The 27,142-nt window shown below is 46.1% G+C and overlaps 1 protein-coding gene across 2 annotated transcripts in view; it reads right to left on the bottom strand.

Annotated features, from left to right (window-relative positions):
- LOC115130171 (histone-lysine N-methyltransferase 2C-like) overlaps window positions 1-27,142 on the bottom strand; it is a 132,210-nt gene that overhangs the window by 18,878 nt on the left and 86,190 nt on the right. For both annotated transcript variants that reach the window (XM_029661016.2, XM_029661021.2), the window contains 20 exons: window positions 24,939-25,145; window positions 24,239-24,385; window positions 21,897-23,837; window positions 21,311-21,642; window positions 19,175-20,901; window positions 17,719-17,833; window positions 17,538-17,622; window positions 17,361-17,424; window positions 16,937-17,169; window positions 11,226-12,986; window positions 10,836-11,045; window positions 9,880-10,044; window positions 9,541-9,682; window positions 9,194-9,332; window positions 8,794-8,972; window positions 7,124-7,257; window positions 5,125-5,374; window positions 4,473-4,585; window positions 3,259-3,357; window positions 134-1,286 (listed from right to left, as the gene is read on the bottom strand). In XM_029661016.2, coding sequence (XP_029516876.2) covers window positions 134-1,286; window positions 3,259-3,357; window positions 4,473-4,585; window positions 5,125-5,374; window positions 7,124-7,257; window positions 8,794-8,972; window positions 9,194-9,332; window positions 9,541-9,682; window positions 9,880-10,044; window positions 10,836-11,045; window positions 11,226-12,986; window positions 16,937-17,169; window positions 17,361-17,424; window positions 17,538-17,622; window positions 17,719-17,833; window positions 19,175-20,901; window positions 21,311-21,642; window positions 21,897-23,837; window positions 24,239-24,385; window positions 24,939-25,145 — 9,196 coding nt within the window. The remainder of the gene's footprint in view (window positions 1-133; window positions 1,287-3,258; window positions 3,358-4,472; window positions 4,586-5,124; window positions 5,375-7,123; window positions 7,258-8,793; window positions 8,973-9,193; window positions 9,333-9,540; window positions 9,683-9,879; window positions 10,045-10,835; window positions 11,046-11,225; window positions 12,987-16,936; window positions 17,170-17,360; window positions 17,425-17,537; window positions 17,623-17,718; window positions 17,834-19,174; window positions 20,902-21,310; window positions 21,643-21,896; window positions 23,838-24,238; window positions 24,386-24,938; window positions 25,146-27,142) is intronic.

Below are 27,142 nucleotides of genomic sequence, written 5' to 3'. Positions count from 1 at the left end.
TAGGGGTGAGGTCAATAAGGTCATGTTCATAAGGCACTGACTAGCTGGACATTAAAACTGACAGAGGGACTACATGGGCATTTTCTGTTGCAACCCCCCCAGGTCTATTTCTAACCCCACCAAGCCCCCTTACCTTTGGGTGAGGCGCCGGTGAGCACCAGGTCATCGTAGCCCTGTTCCATCACCCGCACCACAAACTCCGGCCGGCCCTCGTTCTCCTCCACCAAGCACAGGTAGCGGCAGCGGCGGTTGCCGTGACGAGTGCTCCAGTAGATGCGGCTGGCCCGGTAGCCCACGGGGAAGATGGCGTTGGCCGAGTGGAAGGCGGCCATCTGCTGGGGAAGCAGCTGACCCACAGTGTGGAACACCAGGCTGCCCACACGGAACGTGTGCCGGTGCTCACCACGCTGCATGATGCTGGCCATCTGCCGCGCCTCATCACGCTGCACGTAGACACGGCGGAACACTGCGAAGCAGCGCAGCTCGTGGTTAGTGGCGGGTGCCACGGCCCTGTCGCTGCCGATGCCCCGGGGCCGGTGCAGGTGGCACAGCATGGTCTTGTCCTTGAAGAAGGTGCACTGGGCCTTGAGGGCGCATGTGAAGTGGTAGGCATTGGCGCAGCGCAACCGGTGGCAGCGGCTGGTGGCGCCCGTCTGCTGGCAGTAGGCGCAGCGCACCGCCATGCCCCGCCGTAACGCCAGCTCCACGTTGATAAGGGCGCCTGCCTGCGTCTCATATACCTCCGATGACCACAGTGCGCAGTTAAGGTGCACCCACAAGTCTAGGTCCAGGTTGAGGAGCCGGGCGGGCCCGTCCGTCACACCGTCGCCCTCCTCGTGGCAGAAGCAGCAACGTCGAAGGTCGCGGGGAAGAGGATCAGGACGCAGAGAGGCTCCCAGCTTCCTCAGCAGCTTGTCCATCTCGTCCTCACCGGGCAGAGAGGAAAGCAGGGTTCTCCTAGTGGGAACCACAATGTGTACGCTCCACTTGCGCCAACGCAGGCCCTTCCAGCGCTTGTGGTGGTGCGGCGACATATCACCTCCCCTGCTGGCTGAGTGGACCGCCCTGGGCCTTTGCTTGAACTTAACCGTCACCTTGAGAGTGTCCGGCTTGGGTTTCTCAGAGGGGAAGGAGATGGGATGGGGACTGGAGGGGGGCGACTGTTTGGGCTGCAGCTGGGCCAGGCAGTGGACGTCCAGTGTGGACATGTTGTTACTATACTGGTGGAGCACCTTGGACGGGCTCTCTTTGACCGACGACTCAGGCAAGAGAGGAGACATGTTTGGCTGCGAAAGAGAGTTTACTCATTAGGAATACAATACAAATTCCTCTCAGCAATGGCATCTTTGGTCATTGTTAGACCATGTTAAAATATTTTGACTGCGCTTAAATGAACACACAAATCCACTCATTCTCCATGCAATCCAACCCATTATAAGAATACCAACGTTCATACACATTTTGACAGCTGGAATATTTTTTTAGGGACACACTTCTCCATGAATTTGGCGATGTCGCTTTGTACGTATAAATATGTGAGGCTCTCTGGGAGGCTGCTCTCTGATTACATGTACCATCTCCTGTCGTTGAGCAAGGTACTTAACCCCCCTACAGTTAGGCAACTGTATCAAACACGTAGTCAACCCTCAGTCTGGAGAGCTACTGCGTGTGTAGGCTTTTGATAAAGCCCAGCTTAAACACATCAGAACCTGTTTATCAAGGTCCGGTTGAGCAGGTCATTTCTAAAATGTGTTTTGTTGGAGGGGAATAAAAGCCTGCACACCCATTAGGCTCTCCTGGAGAATGGTTAACCACCCTTGATGTATAACATTTCATGGCTTTTGAAATAATTTGCTCATTCAATATATCAAAGATCAAATGGCTATGGTAGGCCATTTTCTAAAATAAATGCTTCTAGTTTAGTCATATTTATCTTAGAATTGTTTACTTTGCAGGCTGACTAGCATCTATCGAATTGCAATGTCCCATACATCCAAATCAACAGTGAAGTGAATCATTCTTTCTAAAATAATATTTTAAATGAAACATTATGGCCTTATTTGCAAGTGACGGTGGGACATTTTTTGGGACATGACGAAAACATTATATGCTAATAATAGCTAAACACTTAGACTCTTATGGGTTAAGCCGGGGAGCTAAGCTATATGTAATTATTTTAGGAAGGTTCATTTTGCTATTTTATTTAGAATTTTAAGACCCCTTGAAGTTAAAAAATAATATATGATAAAATACATTTTGGCCTTATTGCTATTAACCCATACAAACGAATGGAACAACAGATAAAGGAAATTTGTTCTGAACTGTCTGTCCTATATATCTGAGAGATCAGTCAACAAATATATATTTTTATTATGCTAATTCGATTTTTGCGGGGGGGCGCGGACATCGACAATATATGTTTCGAATTGGCTACCTAGTTTATAGAGGCTAGGCCTACATGCTGTTGCAATGCCGACTGTCTTGCTCTACTTGAGCAACGGCCCAGTCGTCTTATACAGGTGATGCTCACAAACACAGACTCACTAAAGTGTCATTCTGAACCTGTCGATTTTTATTCCTTTGATAAAATGTGCCAGAATGGGGCCTCCCGGGTGGCGCAGTCGTCTAGGGCACTGCATCGCAGTGCTAGCTGTGCCACCAGGGGCTCTGTCGCAGCCGGCCGCGACCGGGAGGTCTGTGGGGCGACGCACAATTGGACTAGCGTTGTCCGGGTTAGGGAGGGTTTGGCCGGTAGGGATATCCTTGTCTCATTGCGCACTAGCGACTCCTGTGGCGGGCCGGGTGCAGTGCACGCTAACCAGGTCGCCAGGTGGACGGTGTTTCCTCCGACACATTGGTGCAGCTGGCTTCCGGGTTGGATGCGTGCTGTGTTAAGAAGCAGTGCGGCTTGGTTGGGTTGTGTTTCGGAGGACGCATGGCTTTCGACCTTCGTCTCTCCCGAGCCCGTATAGGAGTTGTAGCGATGAGACAAAATAGTAACTACTAACAATTGGATACCACGAAATTGGGGAGAAAAGGGGGTAATATTTTTTTTTTATGTGCCAGAATAAATTACATTAACGAGTTCCCCCAAAATATTAAGATTTTTTTGTATTTTTCCAGACCTGGAAAATGCCATTAAAAAATTGCGTTTTTCTTGACAGTACAAATTTTCTCCATACCATACTGGTATCAGTGAGGTTCTCTCAAAAAGCTAAGAGAGCAAAAGATAAGTGTTGAGTACAGTTAGATACACACCTTACTGTCCATGGCTTTGGATTGTGTGGCAGTGGCGTGGAGGACGAAACAGTTATGGCTACAGAAGACCATGCTGCTCCCCGCATGGTTCGGTCTCTCCTGTGGAAAACAGATACAAGTCAGCACCATGGACATTAGGCACAAAAAGGAAAAAAAGTCTCAGTGAAACAGGCAGGCATTAACAACCTGTGCAATTAGAAACACTAATTTTTGTTTTCCGTTGCAAAATGTTTTGCCTTAATGAACATGGCCCAGGTCACAGACAAGGCCACTCTGCCTGAACATGCATGAGACACACAGTCCGGCACTGTCCAGAAACAACTACCCCATATGTACTCCTGAAAGTGATCCTCAAGATATCCTACATATGGGAACCTATTGATCAAAAAGCCTGCTGTGCCACAGCCATTGACGCCATAAAGAGTCGGGACATTTGCATAGTGTGTGTGGGCTGGCAGGAAGAGGAGAAAGACATCAAAGGTAACTCCTGATTTAAACAGCCCTGCATTTACATACTCCACCTGCTTGCTCATCTCGACTCCTCCCGTGGTAAATAAGGAAGTGTGTCGTGGCAGTGGTCCCTCGGGGGTTAGGCAGTTAACCTGGTAATTGTTCTGGGGCGGATCGTTACTTCCCCAAAGGGAATGGGTATTAGCATAATAAGGCAACCGTTTTCTACGTACCCCCCAAGGGAGGACTTGAGGCAGGTCGCATGCTTTGAAGTCCTCAAAGTATACTTTAACCTCAAGCTCTTGAGCTCTTTATATGGATGGTAAATGATGACATGAATTTTAATAACGCTAAAAACTGTCAATCCCAAAGAGGGGTTGATAAATTCATAAAAGCAGGCCTTAGCTTTACTTTTTTGGCTCAGATAAATCTCATTCCTCAGCAACCAAACTGATACTGAAGGAATTACTTTCAGGCTTATACAATTCAAATGACTAAACGTGTTCATATTAACTAACAATACTTTTGGGGCTCCCGAATGTGGCAGCAGTCTAAGGCACTGCATCTCAGTGCGAGAGGCGTCACTACAGACCTTGGTTCGAATCCAGGCTGCATCACAACCGGCCATGATTGGGAGTCCCATAGGGCGGCTCAGCATCGTTAGGGCTTGGCCACCATTGTAAATAAGAATTTGTTCTTAACTGACTTGCCTAGTAAAATAAAAATATTTGCTTCAGTCGAGCAACAACTGATCTGGGGCTTACCCGTTTGCTGCAGGGTAGGTCTTTGGTGGACTTGCGGACTCCGTTTCCCAGAACCAGCACCTTGCAGTTCCAGCACCACTGGGGTTTAGGTCCGTCTCCCCTGGCAGACGGACCTAAAACACAAACAACTCAATCAAACTGACCAACATTGCAGAACACTTAAATGTATTAACCAACAAAACATGCAATTTCAACCTCAATTTGTCAATCAAAACACCTGGGTGAAAGACAGGTGAACAAGAACAAAACAGACCGCTAGTACGATTGCATTTGGGTCATTTCACATGGCTTCTTCAAAATCAATTAAAACAACCATATTATACTTTGAAAGTCTGGAACCGAAGACCTAACAGGTTCATCATCCCCAACCATTAGGGGATTTCATTAAAGTTCAAATCTCAGACATGATCAATGAAGGCTAGATAGGACTATCAGAGAGCTCTGGCTCACACACAGACTAGTGTTTCCATGTCTAGCTCTTTGTTCAAAATATTTTCTAAAAAAAGTAATAGGAAAATAGGAAAGTAATAGGAAAATCAGTAAAAGAAAGTGCTTAAACTCCACCACAATTTAACTAGCTCTGTGGGCCAGAAACACCTATTTCTCCCATCACTATCAGTAGTTTAAAGTTGCATTGCTGGTGTGTACTGACCAGCGCTGGTAGGTGGCTGCTGGCTAATTCCGGGATGAGTGGGCAGTCCGGGGGGTCTCAGGAACCTCATGGCGGGGGGCTGCTGGGGGAACATGGCCGCGTGGTGGGGATCCACACCCTGGGTCTGAGGCACCTTGACTCCAGCCAGGAGGGCCAGGGAGCTACGCTCGGGGCCGCGGCTCACCTCGTAGCTAACGGGTATGTTCACACACAGCAGGTCGGCTACAGCAGCCACCATGCCAGGGATGTTCTACAGGTCCGGAAAGGGTCAGTGGGGTCAAATAAGTTCAGAGCCATATACGAACAGCCTTATACGAGACAGCCCGTTTTGTCTATCTTGCATATGGTCTGGCTTGGTTACCCAGTAGTTATTTAAATGTACAGTTGAAGTCGGAAGTTTACATACACCTTAGCCAAATACATTTAAATTCAATATTTCACAAATCCTGACATTTAATCCTAGTGAAAATTCCCTGTCTTAGGTCAGTTAGGATCACCACTTTATTTTAAGAATAATAGTAGAGTATTTCTTTCATCACACTCCCAGTGGGTCAGAAGTTTACATACACTCAATTAGCATTGCGTTTAAATTGTTTAACTTGGTTCAAACGTTTCCGGTAGTCTCCCACAATAACTTGGGTGAATTTTGGCCCATTCCTCCTGACAGAGCTGGTGTAAATGAGTCAGGTTTGTAGGCCTCCTTGCTCGCACACACTTTTTCAGTTCTGCCCACAAATTTTCTATGGGATTGAGGTCAGGGCTTTGTGATGGCCACTCCAATACCTTGACTTTGTTGTCCTTAAGCCATTTTGCCACAACTTTGGAAGTATGCTTGGGGTCATTGTCCATTTGGAAGACCCATTTGCGACCAAGCTTCAACTTCCTGACTGATGTCTTGAGATGTTACTTCAATATATCCACAATTTTCATCTCTCATGATGGCATCTATTTTGTTAGGTGCACCAGTCCCTCCTGCAGCAAAGCACCCCCACAACATGATGCTGCCACCCCCGTGCTTCACAGTTGGGATGGTGTTCTTCGGCTTGCACACCTCCCCCTTTTTCCTCCAAACATAATGATGGTCATTATGGCCAAACAGTTCTAGTTTTATTTCATCAGACCAGAGGACATTTCTCCAAATCTTTGTCCCCATATGCAGTTGCAAACCGTAGACTGGCTTTTTTATGGCAGTGGCTTCTTCCTTGCTGAGTGGCCTTTCAGGTTATGTGGATATAGATACTTTTGTACCCGTTTCCTCCAGCATCTTCACAAGGTCCTTTGCTGTTGTTCTGGGATTGATTTGCACTTTTTGCACCACAGTACGTTCATCTCTAGGAGACAGAACACGTCTCCTTCCTGAGCGGTATGACGGATGCGTGGTCCCATGGTGTTTATATTTGTGTACTATTGTTTGTACAGATGAACGTGGTACCTTCAGGCGTTTGGAAATTGCTCCCAAGAATGAACCAGATTTGTGGAGGTCTACAAAAAAAAAAAATCTGAGGTCTTGGCTGATTTTACTTGACATTATGGGAAACTCAAAAGAAGAGGCACTGAGTTTGAAGGTAGTCCTTGAAATACATCCACAGGTACACCTCCAAATGACTCAAATGATGTCAATTAGTCTATCAGAACCTTCTAAAGCCATGACACAATTTTCTGGAATTTTCCAAGCTGTTTAAAGGCACAGTCAACTTAGTGTATGTAAACTTCTGACTCACTGGAATACAGTGAATTATAAGTCAAATAATCTGTCTGTAAACAATTGTTGGAAACATGACTTGTGTCATGTATAAAGTAGATGTCCTAACCGACTTGCCAAAACTATAGTTTGTGGAGTGGTAAAAAACTCGTTTTAATGACTCCAACCTAAGTGTATGTAAACTTCGGACTTCAACTGTATGTATGTTCTCAGAATGTCTACTGCTATTTAGAGTCTAAGATCAGAGCAACTATAGTCGTCAAAATTGCTTGTTTACAATTGCATTTAACCACTCACCTCCGCTGCGACCGGATTCAAGGTGATAGCTATGGATACCAGGCCAGCTTTGGAGCAGGAGGGAGCCGGTCTGAACTGGGAGCCGAAAAAGGAGCTTGAGGGTTCAGTCTTGACCTCTCGCTTAATCTCAGTCCCTGAGGGGAAACAACCAGACAATCTAATATTACAGAGAAACTAACACAAATTATGCTTGTACAACACTGGCCTGAGAATGATATAAAGATATTTACCGATATAATGGCTACCATTACTAACAAGAAAAACTTCTTATGACTCAACATAGCTATAAAATAACATGGGGAGCCCCTCAGGGGTGCATGCTTCAATCCCCTCCTGTATTCCCTGTTCCCCCATGACTGCGTGGCCGAGCACAACTCCAACACCAATGAGACAGCCTATAGGGAGGTCAAAGACCTGGCAGTGTGGTACTAGGACAACAACCTCTCCCTCGACGTCAGCAAGACAAAGGAGCTAATCGTGGACTACAATAAATGGAGGGCAGAGCATGCCCCAATTCACATCGACAGGGCTGTAGTGGAGAGGGTCGAGAGCTTCAAGTTCCTCAGTGTCCACATCACTAAGGACCTATCATGGTCCAAACACACCAACACAGTCGTGAAGAGGGCATGACAATGCCTCTTCCCCAAGAGGCTGAAAAGATTTGGCATGGGCTCTCAGATCCTCAAAATTCTACAGCTGCACCACTGAGAGCATCTTGACAGTCTGAATCACTGCTTGGTATTACAATTGCTTGACATCCAACCGCTACAGAGGGTAGTGCATACAGGCCAGTACATAACTGGGGCCGAGCTCCCTGTCATCTAGGACCTCTATACCAGGCAGTGTCAGAGGAAGGCCCTAAAAATTGTCAAAGACACCCAAGTCATAGACTGTTCTCTCTGCTACAGCACGACCAGTGGTATGGATGCAACAAGTCTAGAACCAACAGGACCCTGAACAACTTCTACCACCAAGCCATAAGACTGATAAATAGTTAGTTAAATAGCTACCCGGACTATTTGCATTGACTCATCACATTCACTGCTGGTACTGTTTACGATCTGTCACTTTATTCCTAGTTATGTACATATATCTACCTCGTACCCTGGCACAGTGACTCTGTACTGGTACCCCTTGTACACTGATGGAATTCAAATGTTCCATATGTACAAAAAGCTTATTTCTCTCCAATGTTGTGCACAAATTTGTTTATATCTCTGTTAGTGAGCATTTCTTCTTTGCCAAGATAATCCATATCAAGAAGCTGAATAAAAAGCATGATCATTACACAGGTAGACTTGTGCCGGGGATAATATAAGGGTCATGAAAATGTGCAGTTTTGTCACATGCCACAGATGTATCAAGTTGAGGGAGTATGCAATTGGCATGTTGACTGCAAGAACGTCAACCAGAGTTGTTGCCAGTAAAATCTTTGAAATTGTTGCGTTTATATTTTTGTTCAGTATATATATATATATATTGCCAAGATATCATTACTCATTGTGTATCTATTAATGTGTTGTACTTTTCTATTTTCTTTCTCTCTGGATTGTTGTGAAGGGCCTGTAATTAAGCATTTCACTGTTAGTTCACACCTGATGAATAAAATTGTATTAGATTTTTGTAGCTCTTGTTCAGTCAGGAGAGAAAATTGTATTTGTGATTCTTACCTTTCCCGCTGGCGCTAGGCAGCATGGGAATTACAGGGGAGGAGCAAGGGGAGGGGGGCTCCTCCTTGACATTTGACAAGTCGGGGTAGCGGCTGATCTCCACGCCGACCACACTCTCGGGGGACGAGGAGGGGACGAAGCTATCAGGGGTGTCCCTGTCCGCACAGTGGTCCTGGCTCCTGGGATGTACACAGAATCAGGGAAACTAGTTCAACCACTGGGCTCCTTCACGTAACCAGGTCAGGGCAGTACAGCTTGGCTCGGCTCAGTAGTGCAGAAGGGTATAAATCTGTTTAATACTCTCCGTTCAGAAGCTAAATTACAGTTACTCGCTCAAACCAGGTAGGAACTATCCTGACCCCCATTGAAATGTGGATTTGCAAGTCCTCCAAAGGCTCACCTGAGTTCCTCCTGGTTGTTATGGGGTGGTGTGGGGAGCGAAGCGGGGACGTCCACCGTCTTGGGCCCCTGGGTGATGGCATGGGCCAGCAGGTCTTTTTCTGTTCGGAACGCTGTAGGTAGCTGCTTGGCTTTTAGGCCTATAGGGAGAAAGTAAAACATTTATTGTTCCTTTTATTTTCAGACCTTAGAAATGTGTATTTTTCCATTGCAATCCCAGTAGTGATACTTTGATGTGTAATTTTAGATCACCATTTAATATTAGCTATAATATTACTACAGCATTACATCTCCAAAGAAGTGCGACAGAGGCGCAGAAGATTTAGAAAATGTTGAGTCCCACTTTACCATCATGGCCACCCAAGATGGCAGCTTTCTTGGTAAGATCCTCGGCCGTGGCGAACCCGTTGACCATCTTCTGCCTCGCCACAGGGGGCGGCGTGGAAGGGAGTGATGCTGGAGGGGTGGGCGGGTTGCTCAAGTTGTTCCGCTACAAAATGGTAAATCACACAACATCGTAACTGGATCCAACTAGGGAAATTTGTTTTAGTATACAGGAGCATTCAACAAATGTGCGGCTATCTATTTTATTTTCTAGGAACAATGTTCCTTTTCCTATCCTATACCTTTTTCTACACTCCACCTGGGAAAGGGATGGATGTGCATACACTAGTGATCTCTCCTCACCTTGTAGATGAGCTGGGAGTAGTAGTCTGACACGCCGCCCAACGAAGCGCTGCCAAAGGATCCTGACAGGCTGTTCTCCCCGTTCAGCTGCCCGCTGCCGAAGGGGGGAAAGTGAGCAAAGTTCACCACCATCAGGGGCTCTATCAGGGGCAGCAGGGAAAGCTGCTGTGGGGGTGGAGGAAGAGAGGAAGGAGGGTTAGTGAGAGCAGAAGGGACGCTGTACGTGGTACTGTATTTTAAAGACTTTCTCACTGCTTATATTTCGAGGTAAGCACTGAACAGGATCAAAATTAGTTCTAGAAATTGAATGAAAACATTTGACTGTTATTAATGACCTTTATTTTATTTTAACCTAACGTTATATGGTTATCAAAAGTGTAGTCGAGGCGTAGGCAGTCTAGACAAAATGCAGCCTCTGGAATCTTTGGGCAAACATTTGATTGTGCCCCTGTGACAGGTTCACCACTGCATAACCCATGGTATATCTCATCAGAATTTGAATGACATACAATTTCTTTATTTTATTATTAGTCAACTAAGTATTAGATTTTCCCAATTAATATTCGGTTTATGCCTTCCACAAATGTTGAGTGATTATTTTTTTTAAATCCACGGACCATTTAATTCCACCTAAATGAAAGTAATTACATATTAAGATGAGTGATTTAGGAGGTGTGCTAACAGAAAATAAACACCCACATTTGTACCTAAGCAACTGCAGAGAAAGATAAACTTTCATCTATAAAATCAGCAGCCTGAGTGCTAATCTGCACATAGCGGCACCACACACGTGAAATATTTAATGCCATCAATCAAAAAATTGAAATATGTACTAAATAAAACTCTTTATGTTTCGGACTGGGAACATGACCAGACCAATCAACACATTCTATCAACACACAATAGCTAATTGGCACATTCAACACTGTTCGGTGGCTGACTACTATGATCTGTACCTGTTTGAGCTGGGTCATCAGAGTGTCAGCACTGGAATAACCAATCGGCTTCTCCTCTTCCTCCTTCTTCCTCCTCTTGTAGCGCGATGGTGGTTTCTCCACGCCGTTTTTATGCATCAGTTTGTTGCGTTGCTGCTTCCTCTTGCCCTGCTCCGGCACCGAGGGTTCTAGGAGCTCGGTGCTTCCTGTCAGCTGACTGCGCCGGGGAGTCTGGAAAATTACAACGAGACAAGGTTGGTGAGCTACTATTACACAACAAAGAGTTTTCATTAGGAATGTAGTATTGTATAGCAATTGCTTAGCCAATTTTGTACCCCAATATTTCGATTTCAGATAGAACATGCAGTAACCTATGCTATACTATAGTGACTGTGGTCTTTCCCTTCTCACCATGTTGTTGGCGGTGAAGGCCGGCCTGGCAGTGGCTTTTCGGTCTGATGAGTCCTCCTGCTCTGAGCGCAGTTTGTCACAGGATATCTGCTGTGTGGGAAGGGTCTGGTTGGCATTGGCGCCGGGTGGGGGCGTGCTCTTGTTCTTCAACAGGTGCTTAAGCAGCTCGTTCCCTGTGTCGCCACCTTTGGCACCGTGGAGTGGCGAAGAAAACCCCCCCTCGCTTCCCTCCTCCACCTTTACTGTCCCGCCAGCTCGGGGAATGTGCTGCAAGGCCGACCCCTCGTTGGCCGCCTCGTCCCTTCTGCACTCAGTCTCTATGCTCTCCAACTTGATTTGGAGGGTTTCGTCAAACAGGGGAGCCCGGTCATTCTCAGAGCCCATGCTGGAGCAGCCACCCTGGGCTAAGCTGCTGCCTGAGAGCTGCCTCTCCAGTTCTGTGGAGGGGGCCAAACCAGAAGACCCCACTGGGAGGAAAAGATCGGACAGATCCTGCTCACAGGGAATGCTGAGGCTCCGGGTGGATGAGGTGTCCGACCCGCGGGAGGGCGTCAGCGGGGAGCAGCGGTCTGAGTGGGGAGTGGACGGGGTCTTAACAGAGTCTGTGTCGTCGACCGAGTCTCTCTTCTTCTTCCTGTTCCTCTTCTTCTTGACCTTCTCCTCTGGGATGATGTTGGAGTAGAGCTGGATCAAGGACTGGCCTGAGCCGGGGTAGTTTGGAGGCAGGGGGGTGGATGAGTCCATTCCGAACGGAAGTCCCTGTCCCTCGCCTCGGCCCCCACCCTGGGGCATCATCCCAGGGCCTCTGAATCTGGCGGGACGGGGCAGTCCCAAGGGGAAGTTGAGCCCCTGCAGCATGGGGTTTTTGGGACAGAAATTGGGACCCATCTCGGGACCACCAAAAGCCCCCGTCTTGGGCATAGGCCTGCGCTCGTCCCCCAGCATGAAGGCCCCGTTGCCCTGCTGGGGGAACATGGGCCCTAGCTGCCCCTGCTGTGGTGGTGCTTGTTGTTGAGGTCTAGAGGGCTGCATGAAGTCTTGGGGCAGATCAGTATTGTAGAATGGCATGTGGGCCAGGCTATCCCCACTGGGGTTAGTAGCTCCGGGGCCGTGTGGGAGCCCAGCGGGACCCATACCCAGGCCTTGCTGCTCCATCTCCAGCCGCTGCTGCATGGCCCGGTGCCTGTCTACCTCCTGCATCAGCTGAACCCGCTGTCTCTCCTGCTGCTCCCTCATGCGGTCCCGCCTCTCGCGCTCCTGGAAGCCCTCGCTGAATGGATTGTTATCATCAAATTTCACAGCAAGGCTATTACTGCCACCACCACCGTTACCTCCACTGGCTCCCTGGGTTCCTGCTCCTTTGCCTGCGGGTGTGGCTTTTACGCCGGGCACCATTGAGGCTGATTGAGGCTGAGGCGGAAGTTGGGTCTGGGGTGGTAACTGGGGCTGGTGCAACTGGGCAGGGCTGGCGGGGGGCATCTGAGCTGGAATTCTTGGACCCGGGCCTCCCATCGGTCCTGGGGCTCCCCCAGGGTGCCAGCCTGGCACGTTGGGCATGCGGGCAAGGTTAGGCTGGCTGGGGTGGGGCTGCATTGTCATCATGGGCTCCATCATGGGCTGGCCCAAAGGGGGCCCCCTGGGCATTATAGGGGCAGCATGAGCTGGCATCCCTGGCATCATAGGAGCCTGTAGACTTAGCTGTTGCTGCTTGACACGGTACTCCTCTATCAGCTCTGCATGGTCTTTCTGCTGTTTCCGAATCTACCAGAGAGAAACAGCACAAGAGGAAAAAAACAATAAGAGAAATGTGAGCAGACTGAAGGTTATCCCACCCAATTCTTCACAGTGCAAGATGGTATTGAGACAATTTTAGGCACTGCTTTTCTATACAGTCCAATTAGAACTGGTATTTACCTGACAATCACAGAAAGAAGAGTGATCAAATGCTATTTTCTGTTACTTATTCAAAATACCTCCATATAATACGTATCGATGCAGTAAATGTTTCTATGATTCCACAAGAAATCCGATTGAACCATTACGAAGTAAATACCAGGTAAATAGCAAAACCTCTTGAGTGTAGGGGGCAATATTTTGATGTTTGGATGAAAAACGTGCCCAAATTAAACTGCCTATTTCTCAAGCCCAGAATCTAGAATATGCATATAATTGTCCGATTAGGATAGAAAACACTAAAGTTTCCAAAACGGTCAAAATATTGTCTGTTATTGCAGGCGAAAACCTGAGGAAAATCCAACCAGGAAGTGCTGTTTTTCCTGAAACCTCCCTGTTCCATTGCATGCCTTCCCTCCATTTAAAGGGATATCAACCAGATTCCTTTCCTTATGGCTTCCACATGCCGTGAACAGTCTTTAGACATAGTTTCAGGCGAGAAAGATCACGTCGCGTCATTGGATGGCTGGGTGCCAGCAGAGTTTTGCATGCGTGAGCAGCTTGGAGCAGACATTTTCTCTCTCACTACAATTGAAAAAGCTACGGTCCGGTTGAAATAGTATTGATTATTTATTGTAAAAACAACCTGAGGATTAATTATTTTAAAAAGTTTGACATGTTTCTACGAACTTTACGGATACTATTTGGAATTTTCGTCTGCCCCGTCGTGACCGCTCGAGCCTGTAGATTTCTGAACATAACGCGCCAACCAAATGGAGATTTTTGGATTTAAAAATAATCTTTATGGAACAAACAGTACATTTGTGTAACTGGGAGTCTTGTGAGTGCAAACATCCGAAGATCATCAAAGGTAAGCGATTCATTTTATTGTTTTTCTGACTTTCGTGACGAATCTACTTTGCTGCTAGCTGTTTGTAATGTTTTATCTGCTGAGAGAGATGTCCTAACAAACGTTTGGATAGCTTTCGCCGAAAAGCTTTTTTGAAATCTGACAAGCCAGGTGGATTAACAACAAGCTAAACTGTGTTTTTCTATATTGCATGAGTGGAGGATGTGTGTTAACTTCACAGAATAAATCATGCCTTTGTTCTCCTGTGGTGTTTGTCTCGCGGCCTCGCCACATTTAAAAGGTCACGGAAGTTGGAAATAATTAGCAAAGGCGCAAATTGTTTTGCTAAGAAAAGCTCAAAAGGTTTGTTTTCGAGCTCAATGTTTCCCTTGATTCTCAAGAAACCAAACAGTTATTTAAAAGTAGCAGCTGTTTTTCAGCATTCAAGCTTTGTGTGCTGCTGAGGAGGAGGGTTAAGATTGTCAAAATTGAGGGGACAGAAATACAAAGCAAAGAGTTGATAACTGAGCCGACATCAAGAGTTTAATTTCAAGAGAAAATTGATAAGATGGAATCCAACATGATGTGGGAGCTAAAGACCAAAAGGCCAAAGGAAAACCCTAAATTAAGCCCTCAAAGATGGAGAGAATCTATGTACAAAGCAAGTCCTGCAGGCTTTAGTTATCTTATCTTGATGATTGTCCTGATATATGGTCAAATGCTGCAAAGAAAGACCTAGTTCAGCTGAAGCTGGCCCAGAACAGAGTGGCACGTCTTGCTCTTCATTGTAATCATAGGGCTAATATTAATACAATGCTCAAAAAAATAAAGGGAACACTAAAATAACACATCCTAGATCTGAATGAATGAAATATTCTTACATAGTTGAATGTGCTGACAACAAAATCACACAAAAAATATCAATGGAAATCAAATGTATCAACCCATGGAGGTCTGGATTTGGAGTCACACTCAAAATTAAAGTGGAAAACCACACTACAGGCTGATCCAACTTTGATGTAATGTCCTTAAAACAAGTCAGTAGTGTGTGTGGCCTCCACGTGCCTGTATGACCTCCCTACAACGCCTGGGCATGCTTCACCATAATTTGCAAATAAATTAATTAAAAATCCTACAATGTGATTTTCTGGATTTTTTTCGCTCTCATTTTGTCCGTCATAGTTGAAGTGTACCTATGATGAAAATTACAGGCCTCATCTTTTTCAGTGAGAGAACTTGCACAATTGGTGGCTGACTAAATACTTTTTTGCCCCACTGTATATACGGTCATGTACAGGTCATTCAGAAATATTCAGACCTCTTTACTTTTCCCATAATTTTGTTACGTTAATGCCTTATTCTAAAATGTATATAAAACATTTACATGAGTATTCAGACTTTGTTGAAGCTCCTTTGGCAGTGATTACAGCCTCGAGTCTTCTTGAGTATGACGCTACAAGCTTGGCACACCTGTATTTGTGGAGTTTCTCCCTTCACTACAGATCCTCTCAAGCTCTGTTTGGTTGGATTGGGAGTGTCGCTGTACAGCTATTTTCAGTTCTGTTCGGTTCAAGTCTGGGCTCTGGCTGAGCCACTCAAGGACATTCAGAGACTTGTCCCGAAGCCACTCATGAGGTGTCTTGGCTCTGTGCTTAGGGTCATTGTCCTGTTGGAAGGTGAACCTTTATGCCAGTCTGAGGTCCTGAGCGCTCTGGAGTAGGTTTTACATCAAGGATCTCTCTGTACTTTGCTCTGTTCATCTTGTCCTCGATCCTGACTAATCTCCCAGTCCCTGCCGCTGAAAAACATCCACACAGACCAGAGAATTTTGTGTCTCATGGTCTGAGTCCTTTAGGTGCCTTTTGGGAAACTCCAAGCGGGCTATGGAGAGCCTTTTTACTCTACTAGAAAAAAAGATTGGTGGAGTGCTGCAGAGATGGTTGTCCTTCTGGAACGTTCTTCCATCTCCAAAGTGGAACTCTGTCAGAGTGGCCATAGGGTTCTTGGTCACCTCCCTGACCAAGGCCCTTCTCCCCCGGTTGCTCTACGAAGAGTCTTGGTGGTTCCAAACTTCTTCCATTTAAGATTGATGGAAGCCACTTTGTTCTTGGGGACCTTCAATGCTGCAGAAATATTTTTGGCACCCTTCCCCAGATCTGTGCCTCGACAATTTTGTCTCTGAGCTCTACGGACAATTCCTTCGACCTATGGCTTTTTTTTTGCTCTGACATGCACTGTAAACTTTGGGAACTTATATAGACAGGTGTGGGCCTTTCCAAATCATGTACAAACAATTTAATTTACAACAGGTGGACTCCAATCAAGTTGTAGAAACATCAAGGATGATCAATGGAAACAGGATGCACCTCAATTTTGAGTCTCATAGCAAAGGGTTTGAATACTTATGTAAATAAGTTTAAAAAATATATATATATACACATTTGCCATACATTTCTAAAAACCTGTTTTCACTTTGTCATTATGGGGTAGTGTGTGTAGATTGAGGGACATTTTTTTAATTTTTAAAATCCATTTTAGAATAAGGTTGTAACGTAACAAAATGTGGAAAATGTCAAGGGGTCTGAATACATTTGTGTGCATTCAGTGTGCATTCAGAAAGTATGTCAATTGTATTTTGTCTGTAATGTCTTTTTAGTTATTGCTTTTGGCGTCGGATGATTGGTATCCTAATAAATCAAATACAAAATGTTTCAAGTGGCTTAAGATGTGGATAAGAGAAAGATCTCACCTCTCCAAGGTAAATGACAGCTCTATACAGACAGCATGTACAACCTCACATATTTACATTATTTAAGGCCTCAGGATTTCCAATTATGTTACAGATAATGCCATGTAAAGATGTAGAATCAAGAGACTAAAGAAATAACTCAAATCCAAATCTCAATATTTAAAAAAAACTTAAACATAGAATGCCTGCAATGAACCCTTGCTACATTTAGTTAGCTACCTGCTCCAACTGTTTCTGCACCACATTCTGCTGCTCTGTCACATGCTTCAGCTGCTCGACGTCCTCCTTAGGGAACTCACGGCCAGCCTTCTTGGCCGTCCGCTGTTTGGCTGACAAGGCTTTCTTGGATTTCCTGTGGGCCCCAATCTGGTCTTCCAGAAACTTCTGCTGCATCTGCAGGAGCTGTTGGGTCTCCTTGAGCCACTCCTCGTACTGCTTCCTCTTGCCATCGTCTGAGAGACGGGAGACAAAACTGTATACATAAATCCATACAAGTGAAATCGAATAGACCCTGGATTGGATATGGTCGTCAACAAATGAAATACTGAAGAGACCAAATGGGTATATGATTAATATTTTGGTTAAAATGAATGAGGATGTCATAATCAAATGCAAATAGAAAGACTTTGGGTTGTCCACTCACTGACAAATCCTGGTCCAAAATTTGGGGGGTTCGGTCTCGCCATCTGTGGAGCCAACTTCCCGTCCTGCAAAGACAATAATCAAACGATAATGTGGCCTTTTTTTCTAGCATAAGATATGAAACATTTGGCAGGCAGACTGATAGACAGACAAATAGTGGTTGATTCACAATGATTACCTGTCCAAACACATGTGGAGGCAGAGTGTCAGCAGCATCTGGTCCATGGGCTCCTGGCGTATGCTGAATTCTGAGAGGATCATTGCTTTAGGGAACATGAAATCATTTGTTACCCTTTCAATTAAATAACATGACATAGCACAAGAACTCAAAGCTAGCATTGGGGAAGCTTTTGCCTTACCTGTTAATGACTATTGAGGGCATTCCCATGCTGTTCTGAGCCATGACTTTATTGATTCCCTTCAGGGCTACCATCTTCGCCTTCATGATCGGGTCTGTGACAGCATCAAAATCTGCTAAATAAGAAAACAAAACTAAAAAGTATCAGTCATTTTTTGACAAGTCCTCTTAATCCATGTTTTTTATGACTCTACAGATAACGAACAGGTACAGGGCAGAACAGATACCCTACCAAAATCAAACCCACCCCAACCGCCCTATGCTCCCTACTAAATAAAACACACCCCACCAGACATGATATACAATGAGTAACATAATCAAATAGTAAAATAATAAAGATATTATTTAAAAAACAAACATTTTTATAATAATAATTTTAAAAGAGTAATAATAATGATACAAATTCAAATTTGGGTTGGTTTATGGAGTTGTGAAATTAGTTGGATCCATGTCTTCTACAAAGGATAGGAAAGGTTGCCAGATATTATAAAATGGAATTGCAGATCCCCTAACGGAATAGCGTATTTTCTTCAGCTTGAGATGTTGCAGAACTTTCTTTATTCAATGGTTAAAAGTAGGAGGAAACCCATCCTTCCACTTAAGCAGTAGTACATGCCGGCATGTTGCCCATAGAACTGTTTCAAGGGGTCTCCTGTGGTGCCACTCCGAATAATGCAATAAAAGGCATTATCTGAACGCCTTTTAAAATGAGAAGTTTATTTTTACAACCACATTTCTATTTCTGATGTAAATGGCATGTTATAGAAGGGTCCATACACATTTTTTGTGATTTCACTTGTTCTTGAGAAACTTAACCCAAACAGGACATCTCGTTGTGTAGTATGGGGGAAATGGAACGTTATGGATAAAGTTCAGAATGACACAATTTCAGGTGTACAACATCTAAAGACCTGCATCAATATACTGAGAGATTTGTAGTATTTGGGTGTTCTTGAAGCAATGGTTAATGTTTTTCAGGGCCCCCATAATATTCAACGAAGAAGTGATTTGCTGTTTGGGGTAAGTTTCTCAAAAACAAGTGAAATCACAAAAAAGGTGTCTGGGGACTTCTAGAACATGCCATTTACATCAGAAATAGAGATTTGGTTGTAAAAAATAACTTCTACTTTAAGGTTTGACCTCTTTCTAAGCCATTTTAAAAGAATCCACCCGTCACGAGTGCCACATCTAAATTATGTATGGAACGCTGAAGTAAGACTCCCAAAAGTCTCTCTTAGTCAAGAAAAATTATGTCCAACAAAAAAAGCATTTGTCTCAAACGAAAATGGCTTCATATTCCACATATCTACCAAAAAGGATGATTATGCAAAATGACTGCAAAACCCCCAGAGGACTGTTCTGACTACACTCTGGAAATAACTACATGTAGAGGGGTAATGTGTGTGACTCAATTAAACGGATCACCAAAACAGCAGTCACAAGCTTATTGTCCTTACCTATGTTGGGGAAGAAGGAGTCGCTGGAGCGCTGTCGGATCATTGCCTGCATCTGCCTCTGCTGCTGCTGCTCTTGCCTCTCCTGGTCCAGCAGGTCCTGCAGTAGGAGGGGCTGCTCGTCCAGCAGCAGAGGCCTGTTTTGTGGGCCGGCCTGCCCCAGCGAGGAGCCTTGCTGGCCCTGGGGGTTCAGGCCATGGGCAGTGGGCTGCTGACTGGCTCCCACCATGGCTAGGTTTAGCTCCACCTGCTGGTTTACTGAGGCCCCGAAACTGTGGTTCCCCCCTAGGATGTGGTTTGGGTTTCCCATTGAAAGCCTGCTCTGAACCAACGCAGGGTTCACCCGATGTCCCATAGCCACGCTGGGATTGAGCCTGTTGTTGTCTTGGGCATGTTGCATGCCTGTGTTTGGGTGTAGCCCAGTGGCCTGGTTCGGCTGGGCAGCTATGTTCCCTTGATGAGGAGAGCCGGTTGGGACTAACCCAATGTTTTCCAGTTTCTCTTTGACCAGAAGGTTGGAGAGGACCAGAGCCGAGACTGTATGTCCAGGCTGCTCATACAGCCCTGCGCCCTCTTGGTTAGTCATGGTTCTGTTGTCATTCATCCGGCCACTGAAGAGTGGCTGGTCCTGGTTTTGCATGTGTCCATCTTTGACCTCCGTTTTGATTGTTTCCTCTATTTTGACTATGTCCAAAGTCTCTTTCGATTTGTTGGCCTCCCGTCTGATTTGGCCATCTGATTTGACGGATTTCCCTACGGACTGGGACGAAGTGGCTTCACAGTCTCCGCTGGCGTTCCTCTTCTCCGACAGGGCTTTCTGGAGGTCCGAGGTCTCTCCCTGTTGGTGTTCCTCCATGGGGTCACCCAGGTCGAGATCTTCACTGAACATGTCTTTCTTGTCTTCCAGGTTGAGCTCGGGATCCGTGTAGGCGATGAGGTCAAACTTCCCAGACATGAGGAAGTCGTCGAGGTGCAGGTCATTGGATCCCAGGTCCAGGTCTTTGCCATCATCCGGGTCGAGGTTCAGGTTCAGGTCAACCAGGTCTTTGACCTCCACGTCTTCGAGGTCCTTCACTGCAGAGTCGTCAGCGTCCAGGTTTTCGTCGATTCCGTCTCCACTGGGTATCTGAGTCTCCTCCGTTTGACCGGTGCTAGACCCAGGCAATAGCACACCAGATGGCTCTGCATTGAGTAACTCACTAGCGACAGGGTGGCTGAGGGACCTATTCAGTGGAGGATGCTGTTGTTGTTCAGTGGTCACCTGCACTTCAGTCTGCTGCTGGTGCAGGTTCTCCATACTAGCCAACATCTGCATTTGGCCAACCGATCCCTGGGAAGGTCTGCCCATCATGGGAGCCATCGTTCTTGGTCCCTGGTTCCTGGCGAAGCCAATCTCCTGGCCTCCCATGAAGCACTGGGGTGGTCTCTGGGTTTGGTTGGAGGGGTCCATGACGTCGGGAGGTCCATGCCCAAAGGGGTTCTTGATCCGGTTCTCAGGGGCCCTGTGGCGGAGCTCAATGAACGGCTGACCCATGATATTGTGCTGCTGGACGGTAAGGCCCCGTGGAGGGAAGTCCTGGGGGAGTCCCGTCAGGGGGTTGCCCCTCCTGGAAAAGTCCACCGAGAGGGACCTTCTCATCTGGGGAGGAATGTTATCGATCATGGGCCCGCCGGGCATCTGCTGAGGGGGTCTGAGGAAATGTTGCTCCTGGCCGGAGGGAAATCCAAACCTGAGAGAAGAAAGGATGAAAAACACATTGTCAAATGCTAATCCATGAACAAGGCAGAACACAATGTCATAGATTGCTGATGATTGCTCTCTACACACAAATAAGTAATATTACACAGTGAGTAGCACTTCAAAAATGCCACTTCATTCCACAATGCATGTTTAACGAGGAGCAACACAATCTTTAAGACAATTATAATGGATTAGATTTGATATATAGAGCGTCTTCCTACCAACTGAGGTACTAAAAGCGCTTTACATAGTAGGGGGAAACTCACCTCATACACCACAAATGTGTTGCATTATGAAAATATACAGCTGCATTTAAATGTGGTAAAGGCCTTGTCCATAAAAAAAGAAGTGTCAAGGGCAAGAGTTTATGTATACCTATGCTGTCAATCTTGACTAACCTCATTCCTTGGGGCCTCAAGCCCATGTTGTCCATGTCCCTTGGGAAGTCGGGTATGGCAAACTGTCCCTCGTTGGGGAAGGGTCCTCGCTGGTCCCCTAGGAAGGTACCAGGGAACCTTTGACCCCCGAGAACTTGGGGGCCGCCCCTCATGGGTCCTGGGTAAGGGGGTGGTGGTCTGCCAAACATGCTCTGAGGGGTGGGATCTTCTTGTGACCAGTGACGGGTCACCGCACCAGTAGCTCCACCAGCTTCCTGTAGTAGTCCCTTCTCTTGTCGGATGGCCGTCTTCTGTTGCTGCTGCCTCAGGATTAGCTGTCGCAGTCTCTGGCGCTGCCCGGGGGGGGGGGGGTACACATTAGCAAGTAACAAACATATCCTGCATCTTGCAGCTATTAATTAATTAGTATTTTAGGGGTCCTTAGAGAGGAGCAACAATTATTTCATTTTGCACTAACGTGCACTGTCATACTGGCTTGGGAACGACTAATCACCTGCTAATAACTGTGCAAACAGAAGAAGGATTTATGACAATTCAAGTGTTATCCATGTGACAGTGTCATTGCATCTCTACTAAATGCAAATACCTGTCTGAGCTTCTCCTCAGTGTCTCCCAGGTGTGGCTGCATGCTGTTCTGAGCAGCAACAGTGTTGCTGCTCAACTGGGGGATATCATGGGCTGGCCTTTCTGAAGCTTGAGCACAAGGTTTCATTGAACCCTGTTCAAAGGGGTCGTGAATCGGCGTTTGACCACCGTGATGATTCGACTGTGGCAGAGAGAAACTTTCGTCTGACATTTCCGGGTGCTTCGATATCTGAAAGCCTGGGGCACTTGGATGGGCAAACGTGTCCTGCATCCTGCCCGGAGACTGGTGGGAGAAGGGGTCAGCTGGGAGTTGGGACATGGGTATCGGTCTGGAGCCTAGTCGATTGAAGGCGTCAGGACCAGCTCCTGGTCGGGGCGTCCCTGAAGCTTGGGAGTAAGGGTCGGTGAGGAGTGGTCTTGGGGTTCCAGGGGGCTGTGCGTATAGAATGGCATTGGAGGGCCGATGGGTACCAGGTTGTTGGGCATAGGGGTCCATGTTCCTTTGACTAGCAGGGGATTTGGGAAATCTATCCCCTTGGGCTGGTCTGGGGGTACCTGGCATGGAGGCATAAGGATCAGTGGAGTGAGATGGAGACTGTCTGCGATTGGCTGGGTGCTGCTGGGGAAACTGGTCTAGATGAAGGCTAGGTGTCTTCTGCAGGTATGAAGGATCTGAGTGTGGCCTTGGGGTCCCGGGAGGTTGGGCATGGCCATCAGAGTGAGGTCTGGGGGTGCCTGGCGGTTGGGCGTAAGGGTCAGGCATCTGCTGGGAATAATCTGGTTTCGGGGTGGATGGTGCTTGGGCGTATGAGTTTCTGTGAGGGTGTCTCATCATTGGCATGGGTTGAGAGAAATGGCCCTCCTGGGATTGGCGCATCATCCTGGGCTCATTGGGGAACCCTTCCCCCATGGGCGAACGGGTGGTGAGGGGCTGCTGGGCATAGGGGTCGGCCTGTGGTCCTTGGGGAAAGCCATTAGATGGCCCTCGTCTAAGTACCCCAGGCATAGGGCCACCGTAGGGCTCTTGCTGGGACTGCTGGGGAGGCATGGGGGCTTTGAACACCGGCACAGAGCCCGACTCATTGCTGCCGGGGATGGGAGTGAGCAAGGGCCTGGAGTAGGGGTCCGAGAGGATCATGCGGTTGTGAGACATGCGCTGGTAGACCTCAGCTCGGTGGCCCCCTATCCTGGCAAAAGCCTCTCCTCCAGAGGGAGGGCTCATCATGTGCCTGACCTGCTGCTTTTGCTGCTGCTCAACGAGTCCTGAAGGGCCCACCCTGGCGGGTCCCATGGGTTTCACAAACGAGTCAGGTGGCCTGGGGGTATCTGGCATCTTAGCATAAGGGTCAGCATTACCAGACGTGGGCGAGCCAAAGGACTCGTGTGCTGGGGAAGGCCTCCCTCCCCTTTCCTGCATCTCTGACAGAGAGTTCTGCTGGGGCGTGGTGGATCCGCCATCCCCAGGGGGCGGTCTCGGGGTGCCCACAATCTTGGCATAGGGGTCCCAAGGTGAGGATGGCCGGGAGCCTGAGGAGGAACTCGGGGAGTACATCTGTGGTGACTGGGGCTCGGAGGATGCTCCCTGCTGCGGGTACGAGGTCTCCTGGGTGGGTGTCCTCGATGACGGAGGTAGGAGCTGTGGTCTGAGGAACACGTCATCCTGTGACCCGGAGGTGGGCGTGACTGGAAGTTGGGGTCTTGCGAAGCCATCCTTAGACACTATTGGCTGCAGAGGGGATGAGTTTCCAGACTTTCCACCATTGCTGGGCTGAGGTGTCATGGGGCTCTGGTTCCCACTATTAGGTGTTGTATCTCCACATGACTGACTGCTAAACAGCTGTTGTTGTTGCTGCTGCTGGAGTTGTTGCTGCTCATTTTTAACCTGCTCCAGCTTTTGAGTAGCTTCGATCTTCGCCTGCTGCTTGCTCTTTTGTCTCATTTGCTGCCATGGAAACAAGAAAAGCAGGGGAGGGGAGGCACTTCAGTGAATGAAGCCTTTTTGAAAGTGTTGAATTTGAAATTTTATGATGACATGGTGCTAAGAATGCTCTCTTTCCCTCACTCACAACAAAGTTAATACTTTTTCAATATGAGTGGGTCTAGCGTGTGTTGTTAAGCCATGCAAGAGGGAACAATGTGAGGGTGTATGTAATATGGTCATGAAAAAAAGCTTCTGGAGGCTGTTACTGTGTTTTCAGGGCGAAGGACAGGTTTTACCAGTTAACCAAGCTTTTCTCCCTACAACTCCACTTTACATTTTGTTTTTCTTACACCTCGTAAATTTTGCTTTATTGGTTCTCGGCAGACGAAAACCAGAACAGTGCCTTGCCTTGGGAATCTTACCAGAGACATTTTTCCACCTCCTGCAGCTATAGTTGCCTGGTTGGAATGTCCAAAAAGGACATCTTTATTTGTTGATTTTATGGCTTTGCTTTTTGGGACCTTTTCCTGCTGCGTCTTAAGCGGTCCCCACATCTGATTTAACTCTCCCTTTTCAATGCAAATTAAGAATTAGTAGACTGTATGAGAACGCCAAATGTATTGTTTAAAAATGACTCACTCAACCATGCACATATATAAAGTTAAATATAAAAAATTATGTTTCATGCCCCCCCAAGTTATGTTATGTTCAATCTCACCACCTTGCTTCCACTCACAATTCCCCTGACATGCGATACTTTGATTGTTATGGTGGTGTATTATGGTGTCATAAAATACATGTACACACAAAGAAACGCACACTGCTCTTTTACACCAGGGTTTCTCAACAGGCAGGAATAAAATCCCACTTATACCATTTTGCTGCCATGAAACAAATAACTTCCTAATTTTCTAAAAAGGCATGCATGCAATTGCCCCACAATCTTGCATCCAATTTCATACCCTCACTCAATTAAAAACAAGTATAATAATTATATAAAGGAAATGAAGGCAAAACAAATCCACAACAACTCCTAGAAAAGTGGTTGAGAAACCCTGCTTTACAGTGCACCCATGCTTCATACACCCATTTACAGCACACTAACCCTAAAGGTACTCTTACCTGTCTGAACTTCCACTCCTGCTCGTGCTCAGACTCCTTGGGCTTGAGAGTATCTTTGAAGAGCAGCTCAGCGTCCATTGGGACACTATTGGAGTCAAAGGGGTCAGTCAACGGCTGCTGGTGAGGATTCTGGTGTCTCTTCAGTGTATCGTTGGACATCTGAACTTTGTTAATACGCAGCGCTGCCCGGTTATCACGTGCCTTTTGCTGGAAGAAAGGGTCCATTTTGTAATTTTTCCAAGTGGTCAATCACTTGACCCATTGAACAATGATGAAGCTAATTATTACAGATGGTTACACATACAGTACCAGTCAAATTATGGACACCTACTCATTCAAGGGGTTTTCTTTATTTGTACTATTTTCAACATTGTAGAATAATAGTGAACACATCAAAACTATGATATAACACATATTGAATCTTGTAGTAACCAAAAAAGTTTTAAACAAATTGAAATATTTAATATTTGAGATTCTTCAAAGTAGCCACCTTTTGCCTTGATGACAGCTTTGCATTCTCTCAACCAGCTTCATGAGGTAGTCACCTAAAACACATTTCAATTAACAGGTTTGCCTTGTTAAAAGTTTATTTGTGGAAGTTCGTTCATTCTTAATGCATTTGAGCCAATCAGTTGTGTTGTGACAAGGTAGGGGTGCTCAAATAGTCACAAAAAACATCAAGCGCTATGATGAAACTGGCTCTCATGACGACCGCCACAGGAAATGAAGATCCAGAGTTACCTCTGCTACAGAGGATACGTTCATTAGTTACCAACTAGAGGTCAACCGATTATGATTTTTCAACGCCGATACCGATTATTGGAGGACCAAAAAAAGACAATACCGATTAATCTGGCTTTTTTTTTTGTTGTAATAATGACAATTACAACATTACTGAATGAACACTTATTTTAACTTAATATAATACATCAATTTAGCCTCAATTAAATAATGCAAAAACAAAGTGTTGGAGAAGAAAGTAAAAGTGCAATATGTGCTATGAAAGAAAGCCTACGTTTCAGTTCCTTGCTTAGAACATGAGAACATGTTGGTGGTTCCTTTTAACACGAGTCTTCAATATTCCCAGGTAAGAAGTTTTAGGTTGTAACTATTATAGGACTATTTCCCTCTATACCATTTGTATTTCATTAACCTTTGACTATTGGATGTTCTTATAGACACTTTAGTATTGCCAGTGAAACAGTATAGCTTCCGTCCCTCTACTTAGCGCGCGCTGACTAGCAAGCCATTTCACTTCGGTTACACTAGCCTCATCTCTGGAGTTGATAGGCTTGAAGTCATAAACAGCGTGATGCTTGACGCACAACGAAGAGCTGCTGGCAAAATGCACTAAAGTGCTGTTTGAATGAATGTTTACGCGCCTGCTTCTGCCTACCATCGCTCAGTCAGATACTTGTATGCTCAGTCACATTATATGCAACGCAGGACATGCTAGATAATATCTAGTAATATCATCAACCATGTGTAGTTAACTAGTGATTATGATTGATTGTTTTTTTATAAGATAAGTTTAATTCTAGCTAGCAACTTACCTTGGCTTACTGCATTCGCGTAACAGGCAGTCTCCTTGTGGAGTGCAATGTAATCAGGTGGTTAGAGCGTTGGACTAGTTAACTGTAAGGTTGCAAGATTGGCCCGAGCTGACAAGGTGAAAATCATTCGTTCTGCCCCTGAACAAGGCAGTTAACCCACCATTCCTAGGCCGTCATTGAAAATAAGAATGTGTTCTTAACTGACTTGCCTATTTAATTAAAGGTATACAAAATAAAAAAATAGAAAATCGGCGCCCGATTGTTATGAAAACTTGAAATCAGCCCTAATTTAATCGGTCGACCTCTATTACCAACCTCAGAAATTGCAGTCCAAATAAATGCTTCACAGAGTTCAAGTAACAGACATATCTCAACATAAACTGTTCAGAGGAGACTGCGTGAATCAGGCCTTCGTGGTCGAATTGCTGCAAATAAACCACTTCTAAAGGACACCAATAAGAAGAAAATACTTGCTTGGGCCAAGAAACACAAACAATAGACATTAGACCAGTGGAAAACTGTCTTTTGGTCTGATGACATTTTTGGTTCCAACCGCCGTGTCTTTGTGAGACGCAGAGTAGGTGAATGGATGATCTCTGCATGTGTGGTTTCCACCATGAAGCATGGAGTAGGTGGTGTGATGTATGGGGG

Source organism: Oncorhynchus nerka, linkage group LG6 (genome assembly GCF_034236695.1).
Source record: "Oncorhynchus nerka isolate Pitt River linkage group LG6, Oner_Uvic_2.0, whole genome shotgun sequence".
NCBI lineage: Eukaryota > Metazoa > Chordata > Actinopteri > Salmoniformes > Salmonidae > Oncorhynchus > Oncorhynchus nerka.
Note: the sequence above shows the minus strand (reverse complement) of the source record. Positions and strands in the feature narration are given on the sequence as shown.